General features: G+C 54.7%; 1 protein-coding gene and 1 pseudogene across 5 annotated transcripts in view; both read right to left on the bottom strand.

Moving 5' to 3' along the window:
• LOC105482943 (F-box and leucine rich repeat protein 19) overlaps positions 1-8,928 on the bottom strand; it is a 31,778-nt gene extending 22,850 nt beyond the window's left edge. The window contains exons 1-7 of one of the 5 annotated variants that reach the window (XR_011616382.1): positions 8,538-8,928; positions 5,763-5,963; positions 4,247-4,390; positions 4,040-4,126; positions 3,735-3,953; positions 3,194-3,226; positions 794-1,305 (exon numbers count right to left, since the gene is read on the bottom strand). Coding sequence is in view for 1 of the 5 variants with exons in the window: in XM_071084426.1 (XP_070940527.1) it covers positions 794-1,305; positions 3,065-3,226; positions 3,735-3,953; positions 4,040-4,126; positions 4,247-4,390; positions 5,763-5,963; positions 8,538-8,579 (1,367 nt within the window). In the remaining 4 variants the exon portion in view is untranslated. Of the gene's footprint in view, positions 1-793; positions 1,306-3,064; positions 3,227-3,734; positions 3,954-4,039; positions 4,127-4,246; positions 4,391-5,762; positions 5,964-6,929; positions 7,202-7,238; positions 8,125-8,537 lie in introns of those variants that run through there. The other 4 variants (XR_011616383.1, XR_011616381.1, XR_011616380.1 and 1 more) reach the window with 4 other exon arrangements.
• A 2,948-nt stretch (positions 8,929-11,876) lies between these two features.
• Positions 11,877-18,727, bottom strand: LOC139359865 (uncharacterized; annotated as a pseudogene).
• Between the last annotated feature and the right edge of the window lie 2,997 nt (positions 18,728-21,724).

Below are 21,724 nucleotides of genomic sequence, written 5' to 3'. Positions count from 1 at the left end.
TTATCTGCTCCCACCCCAGCAACTGACGGGAACATGAAATGAGTAAATGAATGAAGGCTTGTCAACACGCCGAAGGCCTCTGTGTGCTCTACGAGGGGAACAGTGCACTGTGGGAGTTTGATGGAGAGAAGGAGGAATTTTGTTGGGGGTGAGATCAGAGAAGAAGACAAGAGGCTCCGGAGGATGACCGACATTTCTATTTCTAATCGAGGCTGCAGGGATGGGGGATGGGCAGAGGGTGTTAGTGGTGGCTCCAGGGCAGAAGGAAAGCAGGAACTGAGTCAGGAGGTTCAAGCCTGGCTGTCTTTCGAGGGCAGGGGCAGCCCAGCACATGGCGTTCTCCTATGTGAATGGAACCAACCATCAGACTGTTTTCAGAAGTGGCAGTATGAGAAGTGACAATGCGGTACAGCGCTCAGTGCTATGGCTGACACACACCAGACACTCAATATAATCACTACTATTAGGAGGAAAGGCATCAGAGCCAAAGGGCCTAAGTTCCAATGCCTGGTTCTACCACCACTTCCCTTCCACATGACCTTGGGCCTCAGCTTCATCTGAAAAAGGGGAAAATAACCTCTACCTCAAAGTTGTCTGGGGGGTTAAATAAGCCCGTAAGTGCAAAGCAACCTGCATGTGGTAAATACAGAAGGATGCACTGTAATCTGCACACGCTAGAGAAGTATCCCCAATATAAAAGCAAGGCCCAGAGAGGGCCAGAGACCTACCGCAGGTCACCCAGCAAGCGGGAAGCCTGCTGGCCACGGAACGCAGGCCTGTCCAGGCCACTCACCAGCGGCTCCAAGTTCGGCAGACTCGCATGCAGATACACAGCTCCCGTGGCCCGAGGTGCTGGAAGACGCGAAGCCAGGCGGCCCGGGGCAGGGGGTGGTCGGATCCAGCAGCCAAGGGGAGTGTGTCGGGCTCAGGGCTTCGAGGCGGGGGCCGCACCACGTGCCGCTCCAGCTGTGGAGGCCGGGGTGGTGGGGCGGGGCCCAGGGGCCAGCTGAGCAGGGGCCCCCCGCTGCCAGGGCGCACAGCCCGCCGCCCCCCGCGGTTCTCTTTCTCGCCAGAGCTGCCCCGGGCTGGCCGTCGCCCATTCCGGGCCTCGCCGGGGGCTTCGTCCTCACTCAGCGATGTGCCCGAAGAGTCGGAGTCGGAGTCTGAGTCCGAGGAGGAAGAGGAGGTGTCAGGCACCCGTTCCAGCAGCTGGCACATCCGCTTGAAACGTTCTAACTTCTCCCTCTGCGGGGACGGGGATGGCACCGCTGGGCCCTCTGCAGAGGCCAAAGGCGGCTTTGGTTTCTGCAGGGAGACAGGGTTGATGCTGTTCTAGGGCCTGGGATACATTTTCCCACCCCCCCCCTACCCCGAGGAGTCATCAGGGGATGAACAGCCCAAGGGAGAGTCCTGAGTTCCAGCCCTGGCTCTGCTCAGGACAGTGGGAGACCTTGCTAAAGCCACTGCCGGGCCCTGGGCCTCAGTTTCCTCATTGGTAACAGAAGGGTGCTAATTAAAATAATTTCTAGCTGGGCATGGTGGCTCATGCCTGTAATCCTAGCACTTTGGGATGCTGAGGCGGGAGGATCATGAGGTCAAGAGATCAAGACCATCCTGCCAACATGGTGAAACCCCTTCTCTACTAAAAATACAAAAATTAACTGGGCATGGTGGTACGAGTCTGTAGTCCCAGCTACTCGGGAGGCTGAGGCAGAATTGCTTAAACCCAGGAGGTGGAGGCTGCAGTGGGCCAAGATCGCACTACTGCACTCCAGTATGGGCGACAGAGGGAGACTGTCAAAATATAGAAAAGAAAAGAAAAGAAAGAAAAAAAAGAAAAGGAAAGGAAAGAAAATAAATTTCCAGCCCTTATGGATTTGCATGGCTTAGGCAATTCCAAAAGCAATAGGGAATGGAGAAATGAGAGACCCGCTTTGAGTCCTGGCTTGCCCTCCACTCTGGATGGCTGTGGGAAGCCCCTGCTTCATCATCTACTACCCAGACCAGCTGGAGCAGGCGTCTGTCCACCAACCGAGGGTAACAGTGACTGGCCCCATGAGCAGCACCTCACACCTGCTGACTCACTCCGTCCTCACAGTCCTAACGCAGTGTTGACCTGGGCCACTCTTTTCAGACATGAGGAAACTGAGGCTTAAAGGCACGAAGTGACTTGTCCAAGGTTACAAACTGACAAACAGCAAAGGCAGGATTTGGACCCAATCAGGCAGACTCCTGTGTTGAGTGTCCATGCCAAGTAATATCTCAATTCTGGCTTTACTGTATGACTTGGACAAGTCTTCAAACTTCTCTGGGCCTTATTTCCCTTGAATCTAGGTAAATTTTATAGCTTACAAAGCTCACTGCCTTTCAGAACCTCATTAGACATATACAGTTCTGCAGAATAAGGGGGCAAGGCAGACAGCAGCATCTCCACTTCATGGATAAAGAAACTAAGGCCCCAGCACTTTGGGAGGCCGAGGCAGGCGGATCACGAGGTCAGGAGATCGAGACCATCCTGGCTAACATGGTGAACCCCGTCTCTACTAAAAATACAAAAAAAATTAGCCGGGCGTGGTGGCGGGCGCCTGTAGTCCCAGCTACTCCGCAGGCTGAGGCAGGAGAATGGCGTGAACCTGGGAGGCGGAGCTTGTAGTAACCTGAGATTGCGCCACTGCACTCTAGCCTGGGCGACAGAGCAAGACCCCATCTCAACAAAAGAAAAAAACAACAACAACAAAAATAAGGCTCAGGGTGGCCGACAAGCTTCTAGGACCATACAAAGAGTAAACAGAGAAATTTGAACTCAGTTCTCTCCCCTGTAAGGCTTGGAAAGATGAGGCAAGTAGGTCAGATGAGCCCTAAGGGTTTTTGGGAAGTCAGGGGCTCCTGTGGCCTGGACACAACCCACCCTCCCACCCAACTCATCCCAGGAGTCCAAACGTCCACCGCAGCCAAGTGGGGCTGGGGCAGAACAAGGTGAGCAGGAAGGGATAGTCCTCAGGCTTCAAGGTGAAGGGTGGGGCAAGGGAAGGTGGGAAGGGGAGGGAGGAGGTCCCCGGCACACCTCCCAGTTCTCGGGAGGGAGCCCAGGGTGGCAGGATGAGAAAGCCTGGCTCGGATTCAGAACCCTGGGGGGCAGCAGGCCCGGGCCGCCTGGGTCCGATCCTCGGAGGAGGCAGGCGTCTCCACCCACCTTCTTCAGGTGCCTCTCTCGGCCTCCTTTCACCTACCAGGGTGAGAGGGAGATATGGGGGAAGGGAGAGACCCCATTAGGCCCTCATGGGTCAGAAATCTAAGGTCCATGCCCTCCTCTTAGACTACAAGTCCCAGAAGCCGCCGTCCCAGGGATAACTCTGAGCATGCTCACCTTGCACCCAGCGTCCTAGCCCACTGAGCATGCTCCATCTCCTCTTTCCTCCCCTCAGGCCCTCTCCAGCCCCTCCCTCCTCCCATGCAGGGATGATCTGAGCATGCTCTCTCCTGCCTCCCTAACCCACCCAGGGCTCCCAAAGCTTCCAGCCGTGCCAGCTCACCTCACCTGTCCCCCCCCATCCTCCACATTGAGCATGCTCTATCCTCCCCCACCACCCAACTCCTGAACTACATCTCCCAACAGCCCTTGGGGGAACCCACGGAGCACCGCTCCCAGGCCCACACACCCCCACAGAACCAGCCAGGACTACAGCTCCCAGAATTCCTAAGGCCAGGCCTAGTGAGCATGCTCCGTGGCTCACCTTTTTCCTTGGGGTGGGGGGCTCATTCCCTGCCTCCCTTTCCTTTCGTTTGGGGGGCCCAGGCACGTCCTCTGGCGGGGGGCCGGCAGGCAGGGGGCCCTTGCGCCTAGGCGGGGGCGGTGGAAGCGGCGGCTCCTCTGTCAGCTTCCATCCGCTCCCCAAGCTGGCGCCCTCCTCGCCGTTGTCGGCCCTACGGCGGCCAGGCCCCTCACCTGAATCCTAGGTGGGACGGAAGCTGGGGGTGAGGGCCTGCACAGCTCCCCGACCCACCACCTACCCATAGCTCAACCCAGCCCAGCCCCTACCTTGCTGGTGCGGCCTTCCTGGGTGCAGCGAGGGCACTCCCAGCAGTTGGGGATCTCTGCATTGATGACACCCTCAGCCTTCCCCATCTGTAGGCAAGATGGCAGCGAGTGAGGGGTTGGCCAGGAAGCCCAGAGCCCGGGTCCCCCCGACTCCCTGCTCCCTGACAATCTGCCCCACCCCAGTTGCCAGGGTCCCAGGGCCATCACCTTCAGGCAGCCAGGGTGGACGATCTCGTTGCAGATTGTGCACTCCATGAGGCTCAAACCAAATTTCTCTTCCTCTCCCTCCACAGTGTCCTCCTTCCCAGCCTCCCCACACAAGAGGCACACAGCTGTGTGTGGGAGCACGGGCTGTTGGGGGAGAGGGGACATCAGGGGCCCCGAAAGCTAACAACAGGGGAAAGACCCTTCCTTCTAGGGACCCTGGCCAGCTGCCGGATGAGATGCAGCACCCACGGGCCAAGCTGGGTCTGATCCTGAGTTTGCTCCTTTGGGGAGTGCGACCTCAAGCAACTAATTTAACCTCCTTAAGTCTCCATTTCTGCATCTGCAGAATGGGGCTACGAATCTTTCCCTCGCAGGACTCTTGGGAGAGCAAAATGATGCATGAGAGACACTGATACGTAGCTGTTACAACCTGTGACTGTTATAGCTGGACCCAGGGCCAGTGTGACCCTGAAGTGACAGCTGGCTTTGGAGAGGACAGTAACACTCAGAGGGTGGGGAAGACAGCTTGGGGTGATACCAAGGTCGCTCCATGAGAGTCCAAGGGTTGCTCTGAATCCCACAATGAACCCGGTTTTGGCAAGACCCCCTGGGAACACTACGGAAGTCGCTAGTCCTGGGGAAGTGGGGGCAGCCTCAGGCAGTGTGACTTTGGGGAAGACAGTGGTAGAACTGAGTCATAACAAGGATGCGGCAGAATCAAGGAAGATGCAGGTAGTGGGAGAAGAAAGAGTGAGGCAAGGGGTTGGGGGAGAAAAGAAAAGAAGTGAGGGGCTGAAGGGTGAAGAGACCAACCAGGAAAGAGCAGCAGGAGGAAGAGAGGGAGGTGGCAGAGTGGGGAGGGGGACGCAGGATGCAGCTGGCTCCCCGCGGCTGCTGGGGAAGGGCCGTGCTCTGGAGCCCAGGGACGCTCAAAGGATGAGGAAGGCAGGGCGGAAACCCATGCTTCCCTAATCCCTACTGTGTGCTGGGCCTTGTGGTAGACACATTCGCGTCCATGCCATTGTTTAATCTTTACAACTCAGCAAAGGAAACATTTTACAGAGAAGGAACCTGAGGTTCATTCAACATGATTTGCTCAAGGTCACATAAAGGGTGAGCTTGGCCTCAAATCCAAGACCACCCTTGGTGAGGAACAGGCCAGAGAAGGGCAAGACCTGTTGGAAGGGGGCCATCTCTGGGGATGGGCCCCCTCCTGCACAGAGACCTCTTGGGGGGTGGTAAAGCAGGGGTTGGGCATTCTGTGGGGGTGTGACTCTGAGAGCTGGGAAGAGCCTCAAAGTAGGGACTAGGTCAGATCCTTCTGTGCACCTGGATGCTGCCCCTAGCTTGGAGCTGAGGACATAAATGGACGTTGACACAAACTAGTGAATGAAGGGAGGAAATGAGCTAGTGAACAAACAGCTACTCCACAGGACAGGCTGGGAGGCAGTCACCAGCCATCCCAGGGAGGTATTGGGAAGGGTGGGCAGAGCTCAAAGGTGGGGGCAGAACTCACGGCAGTGCACTGCCGGAGCAGGCACGACTGCTTCATGCGCCCGGGCCCCCCGAACTTCTTCATGTCTCGGCAGAAGTGGCAATCCCCGCACTCAGTTCGCACACAGGCCCGGCAGCGGCGGCAGCGGGTTCGGCGTCGGCGCGCTCCGGCCCCCGGCCCCCGGCTGCTCGACGACATTGGGGGCGTCAGCAACGCCGAGGGCTGTGGGTGGATGGTGGCAGGGTCAGATGGGCCCACTGGGGCCCTGGCCTGGGAGACTCCCAGCAGCTCCCTCCACCCATAGACAGCTAGAGCCTGCCCTCTTCCCCAGGGGGACAAGGAGGTCACCCCGTCCTGTGTATCTGGGGGCCAATCCTCTACTCATGGCCTGTCTCCCTGCAGCAGCTCAAGAGGAGCCCAAGAACTGCTTCCCGGTCTAGCTCCTCTACCGCTTCCTCAGGGTCCCTCCCCTAGCCCCGGGAGCAGGAGGGGATACCCAAGCCCTCTCCTCTGCCATCCCCACACACTGGAGCTCCTTGGAAAGGTCAGGCACTCCTTGTTCCTGGTGTTAGCTTGGAGAGGTCCCAACTCTTCCCCTGTTATCAGAGTGTAGAATACCCCAGGCTCTCCCCATCCTCAATCTGGGGTAAATTGCCCAGATTCACCTCCCAGATACCCACAGATTCCTAGACAGAAGCTCCGGACTTTTCTTCCCCCCACCCCTCCACCGCCCTTCATCCACAGCAGCCATCCAATCTCTCTTCCCCTCAACCCAGTTATCCTCCCCAGATCTAGCGAGATCCTTGCCCCCAAGCCCCTAACGATCTCCTCTGCCCACTAACATCCCAGGGCTCTGACAATCCAGGAGATGCTTCTTCAGAGACCCTTCTCAGCCCAAGATCTCAGCCCCTCTTGTTCCCCACAGGGCTCCCTCCTCCAGGACATCCTCCTCTTGGATCCCTCAGGTCCACCTGGGCAATCTCCCAGATTCCTTGGGATTCTAGAATCCAGCCTGACATCTCCCCAGAACTCAGGTTGGGATCAGTCCTAGGCCCCCCAGCATCCCGGGCTGCTTTCATCCCTAATCATCTAGAATCCCTTGGGCTCCCCCTCCCATGGAAACCAGATCCTCCAAGATCCCATGTGGAATTAGAAGCCTGGAGGGTCTCTTTCCAGTCAGAGTCTTACCCCAGATTCCCCCTTTCCAGGGACTTCCATACCCATCCATGGGGCTAAGGGGCCCTCCAGCGCTCCAGGGGAGGGGCCTGGAGGGCGGCGACTGCAGGCGGGGGTGGGGGCTTTCAAGGAGAAGCAGGGTCTAGGAAGGAGGGCCAGTTCCCCAGGGTGGAGAGGTCATAGGAAGGAGGGCTGGAGATGAGTTTGGAGCAGAGAGAGGGTGAGGCTGGGGGCGGGGAAGGTAGAGAGAGGCCGGGCTGAGGATGAATGGGAGTGGGCGCTGCCCAGGTCTAGGGGTGAGGAGGAGCCGCATGAACCCACCTCACACGTGTCCCGGGAGCCATCTCTCCCTTCTCGGCAGCTCCCGGCGGGTCGGCGGCCATCGGCGGCGGGGGGGCCGGGCGGCGCGGGGCGCGGAACGCTCAGAACGCCGGGGTCCACGGCCCCCCGAGGGCGCTCGGCCCCTCCCTCCGGCGGAGGCCGGGACGGCGGCGAGTGGAGATGGGGGGCGCCGGGGGCGAGGCCCTCCCACGGGCTGCGGCGCGGCCCTTCCAGGGGGAGGTCCTGCTCTGGGGGGCTCAGTCCCTCAGCCCCCCCAGGCCAACGGGGGCTCCTTGGGCGCAGGGTGCTCAGCTTCTGCCCGGGGCCCACTCAGTCCCGGGTCCGAGTCCCAGCTCCCCTCCCCCCGCCCCACCCCGCCTCTCCCCAGCGCCCCTGGCCCTTTAACTGGCCCCTTCCCGGACCCCACTGCCCAGGGGTCCAGGGCCAGGCCTGGGCCCCCCCACCGTTTCCGGGGTTCAAACCCCGCCCACCGCCGGTTCCCGGGGAGGGGGGGGTCGCTGTAACCTGCCCCCCTCCCCTGGGCCCGCCCCTGGACTGCGAACCCCTGCCCTACGGCTACGAGGCGAGCGGAGGGGGGTGAAGGAAGCTGCTCCGGCCCCGCCCCCCCAGCCCGCGCGCACCCCCGACCTCTCCCCCTCCCCCCAGCGCGCGACCCTCGGGAGATAGGGATTTAAATAAAATTTGAATAAATCCCCCTCCTCAAGCGGGAGGGTGGAAGGAAAGGATAGAGGGGGAGAGGGAAAGGGGAAGGGGGTAGTTGGGGTGTCTTAACCCCCCTGGTCCCCCAGCCCCGCGCTGCTACGGCCCGGGGCCCTGGCCGCCTCTCTCATCCCTCCTCAGCTCCTTCCTCCTTCCTCCTCTCTTTCCCCCTCCCCTCCCTCCTCCTTCCCTCCTCCTCCTCCTCCTCCTCCTCTTTACTCCCTCCTTCTCCCAGAGGAACCCCGCCCCCTTCCCCCTCCTTCCTCCACCACCTCCACTTTCTAGGACGAGCGCGCGCAGGGCTCGACGGGAGTTGTAGTCCTGCAGCCACTGATACTACGGGGAAACAATGGGACGCTGGGGGCAGCGGGAACTACAAACAGGATGGCGGAGGGCGTTCCCAGCCGGGAGCCAAGGATGCCGGGAGTTAGAGTCCCGTTGCCCCGAGGCTCCCAGTTGCAGAACATCGAGAAGGAGCGGGAACGATGACTACAAACAAGATGGCCTTCTCCCCCGACCCGACCTCCTTCCCAGGCACTCACACGCCCTCCTGTCCACAACCCTCCGCGTGTGTGATACCTGACGGGAGTCGCAGTCCATCTGCTGCCTTCCCGCTGCCATTTCTACTCGTCAGGAACAATGGAAAGGTGAAAAGGAACGAGGACTACAAGCAAGATGGCGGAAGAGGGACCTACACCTGACTAGTAGTCGATCTTACGAGGTGCGATGGGATTAGTAGTTTTCTAGCCTTCCAGTGTTCCTTCAGAATGGCGGAACCAGGAGGACGAGGAGACTACCATAAAGATGGCAGGCCACCTAGCCTCTCCCGGTCTCCGCTTTTCACCACCTTGGGCACCTCGCCCGCCTGTGGTCTCGAAATCCCCCCAACCAGTGGCGCACGGCCTGACGGGAGTTGCAGTCTCCCGGCTCACGTCTATCATCTCCAGTCGAGACAATGGAAGGGGATGGGGCGGGGCCACCGGCAAAGATGGCGGCTGCAGGGCTGGGGCGACGGTGACACGGGATGTGTAGTCCAGGCGCCTAGCCTCTTCCCTGCGGAAATAAGGGAGAGGACTACGGTAAAGATGGCGACCTTGCCCCTCGACCTCTGCGCCGGTGCTTGCTGGGAAATGTAGTTCCCTGCCGAGCGCAACAGAGAAAGTACGTCGCTGTTGAAATGTGAATCCCTGCGGACACGCCAAATTGCGAGCCGACGGATACGGAAAGACTCTTTTCTCTTCTCCCCACCGCCCACCTCTGAACAGCCTGGCGGGAAATGTAGTCCCAAGCTTTCACTCGCGAGTGGAGGGGGAGGATTTATTTCACCGGTGGGGATCAGTGAGGCTAGGGGAGAAAGACGTCGGGCGATCCAGGAATAAAGAATGTCCGCCTCCCCATAGGGTGAGGACTTCGCGTTTCAGGGGAGGGCCCTTAAAGGAAGGCAGCAGGAATCCATCAGTCTTGTCGACCAGGGGGGCGTGGTTCTCGTCGAGAGTGCATTTACACTCTTGTACCCTAGAAAGCCTGGGCGCCTCCCACTCGATTCCTGCTCCTCAGACCTCCGGGAACCAGTGTCTTACAAGGCGTGCGGGCTCCAGGGAAAAGGACCTGGAGTCACAGCGAATCCCCGCCCCGCCCCGGGAAGCCACCAAACCTTGCTTTTTCTCATCTGCAAAATGGGGACAGTAGGGATAATGATCCCCACCTCGAAGCACAGTTGGGAGTGTTAAGCCAATATTCTTGTCACCAAAGTGCCCAACTCTGGCATGGGGCACGCGGTGGTAGATCCCTTTCTAAGGTCCCTTCCTGCCAGCCGTTCTGGGAGCCCAGGAATCCATGATGCCGGACGGAGTTAGCTTCTGTGAGAAGAAAACTGACGGGCAGGCTCCTCCCAGCTTGAACCGACCCCAGCCCCTCCTCATCGGGGTCCTCCAGCGTCTGTTACCGAGCACTGCTCCCAGGGGGCGCTCAATCTCCATTCGACTGGGGTACTACAAACACGATTTCCGTAACGTGGAGTTGCAGGCGCTGCACGCTGTCCAGCCTCATCCCCTGCCTGATTTCCAGTCAGCCTTGGAGGCCTAGACACTTCAACTGCCTATGCAAATGGAACGGCTTCTCATCTCTCTGCCGTTTTTTGTTTTTTTGTGTGTTTTAAGGTCTTGCTGTGTCGCTTGGGTTGGAGTGTAGTAGCAGGACCAGTTTGCTGCAGCCTCGACCTCCTGGACTTAAGCGATCCTCCTGCCTCAGCCTTTTGAATACCTGGGACTTCAGGCACGCACCACCACACCCAGCTAATTTTTATTTATTTTTATTTATTTATTTATTTATTTATTTATTTATTTATTTATTTTGAGACGGAGTCTCGCTCTGTCGCCCAGGCTGGAGTGCAGTGGCCGGATGTCAGCTCACTGCAAGCTCCGCCTCCCGGGTCTATGCCATTCTCCTGCCTCCCGAGTAGTTGGGACTACAGGCGCCCTCCACCTCGCCCGCTAGTTTTTTGTATTTTTTAGTAGAGACGGGGTTTCACAGTGTTAGCCAGGCTGGTCTCGATTTCCTGACCTCGTGATCCGCCCGTCTCGGCCTCCCAAAGTGCTGGGATTACAGGCTTGAGCCACCGCGCCCGGCTAATTTTTAAACTATAATTTTTTTTTGTTGTTCAGACGAAATCTTGATATGTTGCCCAGGCTGGTCTTGAACTCCTGGCCATAAGTGTTCCTCCCGCCTTGGCCTCCCTAAGTGTTGGGATTATACGGTGAGCCAGCAGCCATAACCCCCTTCTCAATCTTCCTCCTCCCCTGGAAAACCTGCTCACTTCTGACCCCAAGACAGCCCTCTCCCCTTCCCTCTTTCTCCTGTGTTTGGCGGACCAGCCCCAGCAAGGACTTGGTGGTTGTGGTTTTTCTATCAGGGATGTCAATGACTGGCCAGTGTCCTGTGAAGTCTCAACTTGGCAGAAACTTGCCCAAGGCTGGATGGGAGGCTCCTTTGCAGCTCAGGCTTTATCAGTCAGGAAATCCCTCGCCCTCCCTAGAGGATTGGCTGTCCCCTCTATCCTCACTGCTTGAATTTGGTGTTGCATGATTGATTTCTACCCTGTTCCCTCTGCTTGAGGGCTATCCTCCCCACGCCCATCTCACTTCTCCACCCAGTTCACTATTCATCCTTCAAGGTCTCTATTTATGTATTATTTATTGTTTTACTCTCTCACCTTTCTAAAAGGTCTCTATTTAAATGCCACTGTCAATCCCAGCACTTTGGGAGGCCTAGGCGGGCGGATCATGAGGTCAGGAGTTCGAGATCAGGAATGGCCAGTATGGTGAAACCCTGTCTCTCCTAAAAGTACAAAAATTAGCTGGGCATGGTGGCATGTGCCTGTAATCCCAACTACTTAAGAGGCTGAGGCAGGGGAATTGCTTGAACCCAGGAGGCGGAGGTTACAGTGAGCTGAGATCGTGCCGCTGCACTCCATCATGGGCGACAGAGCAAGGCTCTGTCTCAAATAAATAAATAAATATGTCACTGTCCTGGCCAGTTGCAGTGGCTAACACCTATAATCCCAACACTTCGGGAGGCCAAGGTGATAGGATAACTTGAGACTAGGAGTTGAAGACCAGCCAAGGCAACATAGCGAGGCCCCATCTTTACAAAAATACAAAAATTAGCTGGACGTGTAGTCCCAGCTACTTGGGAGGCTGAGGGGCAAGGATTGCTTGAGGCCAGGAGATTGAGCCTGCAGTGAGCTATGACGATGCCACTCACTGCATTCAAGCCTGGGTGACAGAGCAAGACCCTGCTCCTGGACATATTACTAAGTGCTTTCAGCATTTCATTTGATCCTCATAAAAATCTTATGAAGGCCGGGCATGGTGGTTCATGCCTGTAATCTCAGCACTTTGAGAGGCCAAGGCAGGTGGGTCACCTGGGATCAGGAGTTTGAGACCAGCCTGACCAATATGGTGAAACCCCATCTCTACTAAAAATAGAAAAATTAGCCAGGTGTAGTGGTGTGTACCTGTAGTCCCAGCTTTTTAGGAGGCTGAGAAAAGAGAACTGTTTGAACCTGGGAGGCAGAGATTGCAGTAAGCCAAGATCGCACCACTGCACTGCCGCCTGGGCAACAGCGAGACTCCATCTCAAAAAAAAAAAAAAAAAAATCTTACGAGGTTGAATTCCATTTTAGAGACGAGGAAACTGGGACCCTCAACTGTGCAGAATGGATGAGTGGTACTGCCAGAATTCAAACCCCAGACTCCCGAACTCATGCTCAGAACTACTACAACGTTCACAAATGGAGCAAATCCAGTCTTGTGTGCGTTTAGTTTGGCATAGCAACAACACCACATTTCTCAGGCAAAATGGATTTCCAGCTTCTCTTGAAAAATCCTGAAATCTAGTCCAGGACCGTGGACAGTATTTAAAAAAAGAAAATGAAGAAAAGGCCGGGCATGGTGGCTCACACCTGTAATCCCAACACTTTGGGAGGCCAAGGTGAGTGGATCACTTGAGGCCAGGAGTTCAAGACCAGCCTGGCCAACATGGTGAAACCCCGTCTCTACTAAAAATACAAAAATTAGCCGAGCGTGGTGGCATGCATCTGTAGTCCCAGCTACTCAGGAGGCTGAGGCACGAGAATTCCTTGAACCTGGGAGGCAGAGACTGCAGTGAGTGGAGACAATGCCACTACACTCCAGCCTGGACAACAGAGCGAGACTCGGTCTCGACTCGGTCTCAAAAAAAAAAAAAAAAAGGGCCGGGTGCGGTGGCTAACACCTGTAATCCCAGCACTTTGGGAGGCCAAGGTGGGCAGATTACCTGGGGTCGGGAGTTTGAGACCAGCCTGACCAACATGGAGAAACCCCGTCTCTACTAAAAATACAAAATTAGTCAGGCGTGGTGGCGCATGCCTGTAATCCCAGCTACTCAGGAAGCTGAGGCAGGAGAATCACTTGACCTGGGAAGGCAGAGGTTGCAGTGAGCCAAAATCGCGCCACTGCGCTCCGGCCTGGGCAACAAGAGTGAAACTCCGTCTCAAAAAAACAAAAAAGAAGAAAAAGAAGGCTTTTATAGCTTCTGCCTAGAAGTGACACATGTCAATTCAGCTCATATTTTATTGACCAGTCAAACAGCTAACCCTGGCCAGGCAAAGTGGCTCATGCACATAATCCCAACACTTTGGGAGGCCGAGTTGGGCAAACCCAGGAGCCCAAGGCCAGCGTGGGCAACTTGGCAAGGCTCTGTCTCTGCAAAAGAATACAAAAATTAGCCGGGGTGGTGGCACACATCTGTAGTCCTAGCTACTCGGGAGGCTGAGGTGGGAGGATCGCTTGAGCCCAGGAGGTCCGGGCTGCAGTGAGCCATGATTGAGCCACTGCACTCCAGCCTGGGCGACAGAGCGAGACCTTGTCTGAAAATAATACAGAGATAGCCGTAACTAAAGGGGTTAGAGAAGCCAACTCTTGCCACATGCTTGGAAGGAGAAGAACTGGAAAACTTGTGGACAGCCCTTATCACAAGCACAGCTTCCTGTGTTTCCCAGGGGAAGTTAGTGCCGCCGGATGGAGGCTTTTTCTGGCATACCACCCACTGCAAGGCGCCCAATAATTGAACTCTTGTTACATGGGATGGCGACATCCATATAGAACAGAGGAGTCTGATTGACACTGACCAAGGTGGGCGAGTGAATGGAAAATGCCTCTGTGAGAAGCTCAGGGTCAGCCTTGGGATCAGCAATCACTAAAAAGCCAAGCTCCCCAAGTTGCAATGGATCTGGTTACTGAAAACCCCAGAAGTGAAGTGCCCAGCAGTGTGTATGGCTTCAGGTGGCCGAGGAACATGTTAGCAGACTTCACTGGCCAGTGATCCTGGGGGAATGGATGGCATTGATGGCTGGGTTTGGGTTTATTTTCTTTTTTTAGACAGGGTCTTGCTCTCTTGCCCAGGCTGGTGTGAAGTGGTGCAGTCATAATTCAATGCAGCCTCAACCTCCTGGGCTCAAGTGATCTTCAGTCTCTGGAAGTGCTGGGATTATAGGCATGAGCCACCACAGGAGGCCAATAGCTGGGTTTCTACTGGCAAAATTTAAAAAAAATCAATCAGGTATGGTGGTGCCTGCCTGTAGTACCAGCTACTCGGGAGGCTAGGGTGGGAGATTGAGCCTGGAAGGTCAAAGCTGCAGTGAGCCACGACTGAGCCACTGCATTCCAGCATAGGGAACAGAATGAGACCTCATCTCTAAACATAAAAAAAATAAATAAATAAATATTAAATGGTAGTTGGCTACCATTGAAAATATTTAAATATCAATCTAAGATTAAATACTTTAAAAAGTCTGAGGTACAGAATGGAATATACTATACACGTTATGAATACTAGTAAATTAAAAGTAGCAATATAATGAAGAAAAATCTGGGTGTAGGGAAAGAGTGAAGAAAATGTTAAAAATTAATAGCAACTGGGCTGGGCATGGTGGCTCACTCACACCTGTAATCTCAGCACTTTGGGAGGTCAAGGCAGGCGGGTCACTTAAGCCCAGGAGTTCCAGACTAGCCTGGCCAAGATGGTGAAACCTGGTCTCTACTAAAAATGTAAAAATTAGCCGGGCGTGTTGTCTCATGCCTGTAATCCCCACTACTCGGGAGGTTGAGGCATGAGAATCTCTTGAACCTGGGAGGCGGAGCTTGCAGTGAGCCGAGATCACGCCACTGCACTGCAGCCTGAGCGACAGAGTGAGACTCCTGAAAAAAAAAAAAAAAAATGCACAAAGGCAGGACTTGAACGGAAGCCCACTGCCTCCTAAATTGCTGGGTTTCCCAAGAATTCAGCTTCTAGTGTGACCAAAACAAAGATAAAGACAAGTCGGCCTGCAGGGTGGGACACAAAGGGGGTAGAGGGGGGCAAGCTGCTGACCTCTGACTTCTGTCTAGACAGATGCCTTGGACAACAGAGCTGGGCCTGGGGTGAGGCTAATTCCTCCAGATGTGAAGAAACACCTTAGAGGGGCCGGGCGCAGTGGCTCACAGCTGTAACCCCAACACTTTGGGAGGCCGAGGCAGCCGGATCACCTGAGGTTAGGAGTCTGTGACCAGCCTGGCCAACATGGTGAAACCCTCTACTAAAAATACAAAAATTAGCCGGGCGTGGTGGTGGGCGCCTGTAATCCCAGCTACTCAGGAGGCTGAGGCAGGAGAATCACTTGAACCTGGGAGGTGGAGGTTGCATTGAGCCAAATTGTGCCACTGCACTGCAGCCTGGGAAACAGAGCGAGATTCTGTCTCAAAAAACTAAACTAAAATAAATAAATAATGAGTTTATCCCTCATGGTTTGCAAATCTTTTTTTTTAAACTTGGAAGAATCTTACAGGAAATATTATTTATAGTGAAGAAACATTTATCTGAAGTTCCACAGTTCTTTCAGTTAAACTTCTATTTCTATTCGTTTTGTTAAATTCAAATAAAGTTAAATGTAATTTTAAAAATATGATATCTAGGCCAGGCACGGTGGCTCAAGCCTGTAATCCCAGCACTTTGGGAGGCCGAGACGGGCGGATCACGAGGTCAGGAGATCGAGACCATCCTGGCTAACATGGTGAAACCCCGTCTCTACTAAAAAATACAAAAAACTAGCCGGGCAAGGTGGCAGGCGCCTGTACTCCAGCTACTCGGGAGGCTGAGGCAGGAGAATGGCGTAAACCTGGGAGGCGGAGCTTGCAGTGAGCTGAGATCCGGCCACTGCACTCCAGCCTGGGCAACACAGCGAGACTCCGTCTCAAAAAAAAAAAAAAGATATCTAGTATTAATTGATTGTCATAAAATCTTTTTCTGTTTATCTGATCAGATGTCTGGAATGATGCTCACTAAATGTTAACACAGTCATAGTTATTTCTGGGTGGTGAAATAGGGAGGTTTGTTGATTTTGTCTTTGTTCATTTATGATCTGCTTCAAGTTTTCAAATGAACAGGTATTTTAACAATAACGATAAAGTTACTAATCTTTTTCTTTTTTTTTTTTCTTTTTTGAGACAAAGCGTCCCTCTGTCGCCCAGGCTGCAGTACAGTGGTGCCATCTTGGCTCACTGCAACCTCTGCCTCCCAGGTTCAAGCAATTCTCGTGCCTCAGCTTCCTGAGTAGCTGGGATTACAGGTGTGTGCTACCAGGCCTGGCTAATTTTTTGTATTTTTAGTAGAGACGGGATTTTGCCATGTTGGTCAAGCTGGTCTTGAACTCCTGGCCTCAAGCAATCTGCCCGCCTCAGCCTCCCAAAGTGCTGGGATTACAGGCATGAGCCACTGCACCCAGCCCCTACCTTTGTTCATCACTAGCTTGGACAAGTTCCTTAGCTTCTCTGAGCCTCAGTTTGCTCCCTTATCTGGAAACTGGGATAATAATTCCCACTCACAGGTTCTCACTGATTCCACCCATCAAGTGCCCTGACCCCTACTATGAGGCCCCTCCTGGGCCTGTCAAGGGTTGCCCCAGTAACACATAATGCCCCCAACCAATGGCAAAGGCTCAATGTCCCACAAGCCTGTGTCTGGACCCCAGCCCTATGCCCTGGCTACACATGTGCTCCCAAGAGATCTGGTACCTTTGCTCAAGCATGACCCAGTGTTGTCCAGAAAACCACAGTGGGGCCCATTTAGAACAGAGGCAAATGTGCTGGGCGCAGTGGCTCACACCTGTAATCTCAGCACTTTGGGAGGCTAAGGCAAGGGGATCACTTGAGGCCAGGAGTTCAAGACCAGCCTGGGCAACATAGCGAGACTCCTGTCTCTACAAAAAATAAAAATATTAGCCAGGCAAGGTGGTGTGCACCTGTAGTCCCAGCTACTCAGGAGGCTGAGATGGGAGAATTGCTCGAGCCTGGGAGGTCAAGGTTTCAGTGAACTGTGATCACACCACTGCACTCCAGCCTGGGTGACAGAGTGACATCCTGTATTAAAAAAAAAAAAAAAAAAAAAAAAAAAGGCCAGGCACGGTGGCTCACACGTGTAATCCCAGCACTTTGAGAGGCTGAGGCGGGCGGATCACAAGGTCAGGAGTTCAAAACCAGCCTGGCCAACATGGTGAAACCCCATGGTGAAACATCCAACCTGGGAGACAGAGTGAGACTCTGTCTCAAAAAAAAAAAAAAAAAAAAAAAGATGAACAAAGGCAGGTCTTGAACCAAAGCCCACTGCCTCCTAAACTGCTGGGATTCCCAAGGTATCAGCTTCTGGTGTGACCAAAACAGAGATGGAGACAAGTTGGCCTGCAGGGTGGGGCACAATGGGGGTAGAGGGGGCAAAGCTGCTGACCTCTGACCTCTGCTGAGACAGATGCCTTGGACAACAGAGCTGGGTCTGGGGTAAAGATAATTCCTCCAGACGTGAAGAACACCTTGAGGGGGCCGGGCGCGGTGGCTCACGCTTGTAATCCCAGCACTTTGGGAGGCCAAGGCAGGAGGACCACTTGAGGTCAGGAGTTTGTGACCAGCCTGGCCAACATGGTGAAACCCCGTCTCTACAAAAAAATACAAAAATTAGCCAGGTGTGGTGGCATGTGCCTGTAATCCCAGCTACTCGGGAGGCTGAGGGAGCAGAATCGCTTGAACCCAGGAGGTGGAGGTTGCAGTGAGCTGAAATCATGCCATTGCACTCTAGCCTGGGTGACAGAGCAAGATTCCATCTCAAAAAAAAAAAAAAAAAAAAAAAGGTGGCTCAAGTCTGTAATCCCAGCACTTTGGGAGGCCGAGGAGGGCGGATCATGAGGTCAGGAGATCGAGACCATCCTGGCTAACACGGTGAAACCCTGTCTCTATTAAAAATACAAAAAATTAGCCGGGCGTGGTGGCGTGCGCCTGTAGTCCCAGCTACTCGGGAGGCTGAGGCAGGAGAATGCTGTGAACCCAGGAGGTGGAGGTTGCAGTGAGCGAAGACCGCGCCACTGCACTCCAGCCTGGGCGACAGAATGAGACTCCGTCTCAAAAAAAATAAAACAAAAAACAAAAAAACACCTGGGGTGGGGGGCAGAGACAGAGAAAGGGAGGGAAGCCCCAGAGAGAGGCGAGTGGTGGTGGGCTCTGGTGGGATTAGCCTGCCCTCCCAGGTGAGGCCTGCCCCATGTACACTGTCCACCTGTGAATAGTACCAGATCAAGTATCCGCCTCACTCTCCCCTCCTCTCCCTCCTCTTCCACCTGCTCCACTACCATGGCATGGCCCATGCCTCAGTGCACCCATTCAATGGGCCTCCTATAATCCCCTGACATCACCAACTGCCTGGCACAGGCCCTGCCGGCCAGCCCTGGCAGCCCCCAACCTTGGAGAGCCTGTTTAAGACCCCTCACCTCAGAATCCATCTTTTCCTTCAACCTCCTCCCTCCTTCAGCTCACAGTTCAGATCTGGAACCCCACAGCCAGCCCCAAGCTGGGGACAGGAGTCTAGCCTCTGTTGTGTGACTCCAGGTAAGTAGCTGCCCCTTTCTAGGCCTCAGGCTCCTATCTAAGTCTTCCCAACATCCAGCTCATCGCATCAACCTGTCTGGGCTTCTTCTCAGCACCATGTCACTTTAGGAAACCTTGCTGTTTGTTAATTCACATGTTTCGTGCTGGTCTCCCCCACTGGACTGTGTGCCCGTGAGGCAGAGACCTTACCTGCCTTACTATTCACCCTGGTGCTGGCACACAGTAGGTGCTCTGTTAATACCTACTGGGGTCAGGTGCAGTGGCTCACACCTGTAATCCTAACATTTTGAAAGGCCAAGGTGGGAGGATCACTTGAGCCTGGGAGGTGGAGGCTACAGTGAGTTATAATGGTGCCACTGCACTCCAGCCTGGGGAACAGAGCAAGACCCTGTCTCTCTCTCTCTCTCTCTCTCTTTTTTTTTTTTTTTTTTTTTTGAGATGGAGTCTCGCTCTGTCACCCAGGCTGGAGTGCAGTGATGCGATCTCAGCTCACTGCAACCTCCGCCTCCCTGGTTCAAGCAATTCTCCTGCCTCAGCCTCCCTAGTAGCTGGGATTACAGGTCTGTGCCACCACGCTCGGCTAATATTTTTGTATTTTTAGTAGAGACAGGGTTTCACCATGTTGGCCAGGCTGGTCTCAAACTCCTGACCTCAAGTGATCCACCCGCTTCAGCCTCCCAAATTTCTGAGATTACAGGTGTGAGCCACCACGCCTGGCCGACCCTGTCTCTTAGAAAAACACCTGTTGGCCAGGCATAGTGGCTCATGTCTGTAATCCCAGCACTTTGGGAGGCTGAGGCGGGCAGATCATGAGGTCAGGAGTTCGAGACTAGCCTGACCAACATGGCGAAACCCCGTCTCTACTAAAAATATACAAGTTAGCCGGGCGTGGTGGCACTTGCCTGTAATCCCAGCTACTCAGGAGGCTGAGGCAGGAGAATCGCTTGAACCTGGGAGGCGAAGCAGAGGTTGCAGTGAGCTGAGATCATGCCACTGCACTCCAGCCTGGGCGACAGAGTGAGACTGTCTCAAAAATAAAAAAATAAAAATAAAACACCTCTTGAGTGACCGTGTGGGCCCCTCTGCCTCCAGGTCACTACCTGACCAGGAAAACTAGGGTGGAGCAGGATTACAGCCTGCTCGGGTGGCAGTCTGACCGATCAGTGCCTGACTCAAGGGGTGGGCAGGGAATGAGAACTGAACATTGGCTCCACGATGGAGAGATTGAGGAAGCACTGGAGAAAGACCAGAACCCAGCATCTGCCTCTCTGACCCTGCCCCTCTGCTACAAGGCTTCCCCAAGGGACAGGGTCTCAGGTGTGTGTGTGTAAGTCCAAGTGTGTTGTGCCTGGGCAAAGGGATGAGATCTCCTAGTGTATCAGAGGCTGAGATGTGGCCAGATCCCATGATCCCTGGTCCCCACCTCTGCGTGCATCTGTGAACATGAGGTGTGTGTCCCACGTCTGCTCTGTGCAGGTGCCTCTGGCTGGGCCCCCAGGGATGCAGTATGGGTTCTCCCGTGTGCATGCATGTGTCTGGCACTGTGTGTGTGATGTGTGTAGGCCTGGCATGATCTCACATATAAGTGGCCACGCCTACTAAAGTGTCAGTTCCACGAGGGCATGGATTTTTGTTTGTCTTGTTCCATGCTCCGTCCCCAGCACTTAAAACAGGGACTGGTGTACAAACAGGGCCCATAAACCCTGAATGAATGAGCGCATGAAAGTGTATGCCCATGCCTGTGTGTGCCCACATGCCAATGCGTGTGTAGACGTGTGACTGTTCCTGTGCCTAAGGGTGCACCTGGGTGTGGATGATGATGTTGCTCACACACCACCCCCCTGTCCTTTTTCCAAACTCCTTGGGAGCCTGGGTTGAGTGCCTGGGTCCCTGTGGGGCGGAGCAGGGGGAGGCCTCCTCTGGGAAACTGGATCCCAGGACATGCAGAACAGCAGGGAGTGGGGTGGCCCCTTTGTCCCAGGATAATCCCCATCACGCCCTTGCCCCCTCCCCCCCAGCCACCAGGGTTTAGGGTCGAGTTTGGGACCTGGAGGGGTCTGGGGGTCCCATCTGTGTCCCCTTTCCTACCCGTTTCCTGCCTCTGGGGCTTCTGCGCCCTAGTCCCAGGCCTCACCGTGTTGAATGTATGTCCCCCTTCTAGGTTCTCCCACCCGCTCCCTGTCCTGACTGGTGGCCAGGTCTGTCTCTCATACTTTGCCAGGGCCCTGCCTGCTCCCGCCCCTCTCCCCAGGTTGTGACTCCCTCCCTCCCTCTTGGGCCACCCTGGGGCTCAGCCCCAGGTATAAAGACACCTGAGGGGCAGAAGGACAGGTGTCCTGAAAGACCCAGAGGCTGCAAAGAGGAGGAAGCTGAGGAGAGAGCATGAGCTGTCCACTGGGTGAGTGAGAGGCAGGGGCGCCAGGCCCCAGAGACACACGGCGGGGGGGACCCACAGAGCCCCTCCTCTTTCTGACTCAGGTGTCTAGCTCTCTTTGCACCTGCTGAAAACCTCCGAATCCTCCCACATCAAGGCTTCCTTCATCATTAATTTGACAAATATTTATTGAATGCCTCTCACGTGCTAGGTACTTTTTGAAGCATCTGGGGAGACAGCAGTGAACAAATAGACAAAAATCCATGGCCTCATGGCAATTTCATTCTGCAGACACACAATACATGTGTCTTACTAGTAAGAAGAAAACTGTAAAGATAGTGTGACAGAAAGTGGTGTACTGATCTAACTGTGGCTTTTTTTGTTGGTTTGTTTGTTTTTTCAGACAGGGTCTTGCTCTGTGGCCCAGGCTGGAGTGCAGTGGCAGAATCTTTGCTCATTGCAGCCTTAAACTCCAGGGCTCAAGCAATCCTCCTGCCTCAGCCTCCTGAATAGCTGGGACCACAGGTGCACGACACCAGGTTACGCTAATTTTTTTTTTTTTTTTTGAGATGGAGTTTTTGTTCCATTGCCCAGGCTGGTGTGCAGTGGCATGATCTCGGCTCACTGCAACCTCCGCCTCCTGGGTTCAAGTGGTGATTCTCCTGCCTCAGCCTCCCGAGTAGGTGGGATTACAGGTGCCCGCCACCAAAGCTGGCTAATTTTTCTTTTGGTAGTAGAGACAGGGTTTCACCATGTTGGCCAGGCTGGTCTCGAACTCCTGACCTCAAGTGATCCACCTGCCTTGGCTTCCCAAAGTGCTGGGATTGCCGGTGTGAACCACTGCAAGCCTGAAGTTCGTCGAATGAATGAGTGAAATGGTCTTCCCTCTCAGGCTTCTCTGAGTTGCTCCTGAACTCTGGGAACTCAGGAGTGTGAAAAGGGGGATG

This window comes from Macaca nemestrina, chromosome 18, assembly GCF_043159975.1.
Source record: "Macaca nemestrina isolate mMacNem1 chromosome 18, mMacNem.hap1, whole genome shotgun sequence".
NCBI lineage: Eukaryota > Metazoa > Chordata > Mammalia > Primates > Cercopithecidae > Macaca > Macaca nemestrina.
The sequence above is the reverse complement of the archived record's forward strand: the minus strand, read 5'-3'. Positions and strand labels throughout refer to the sequence as shown.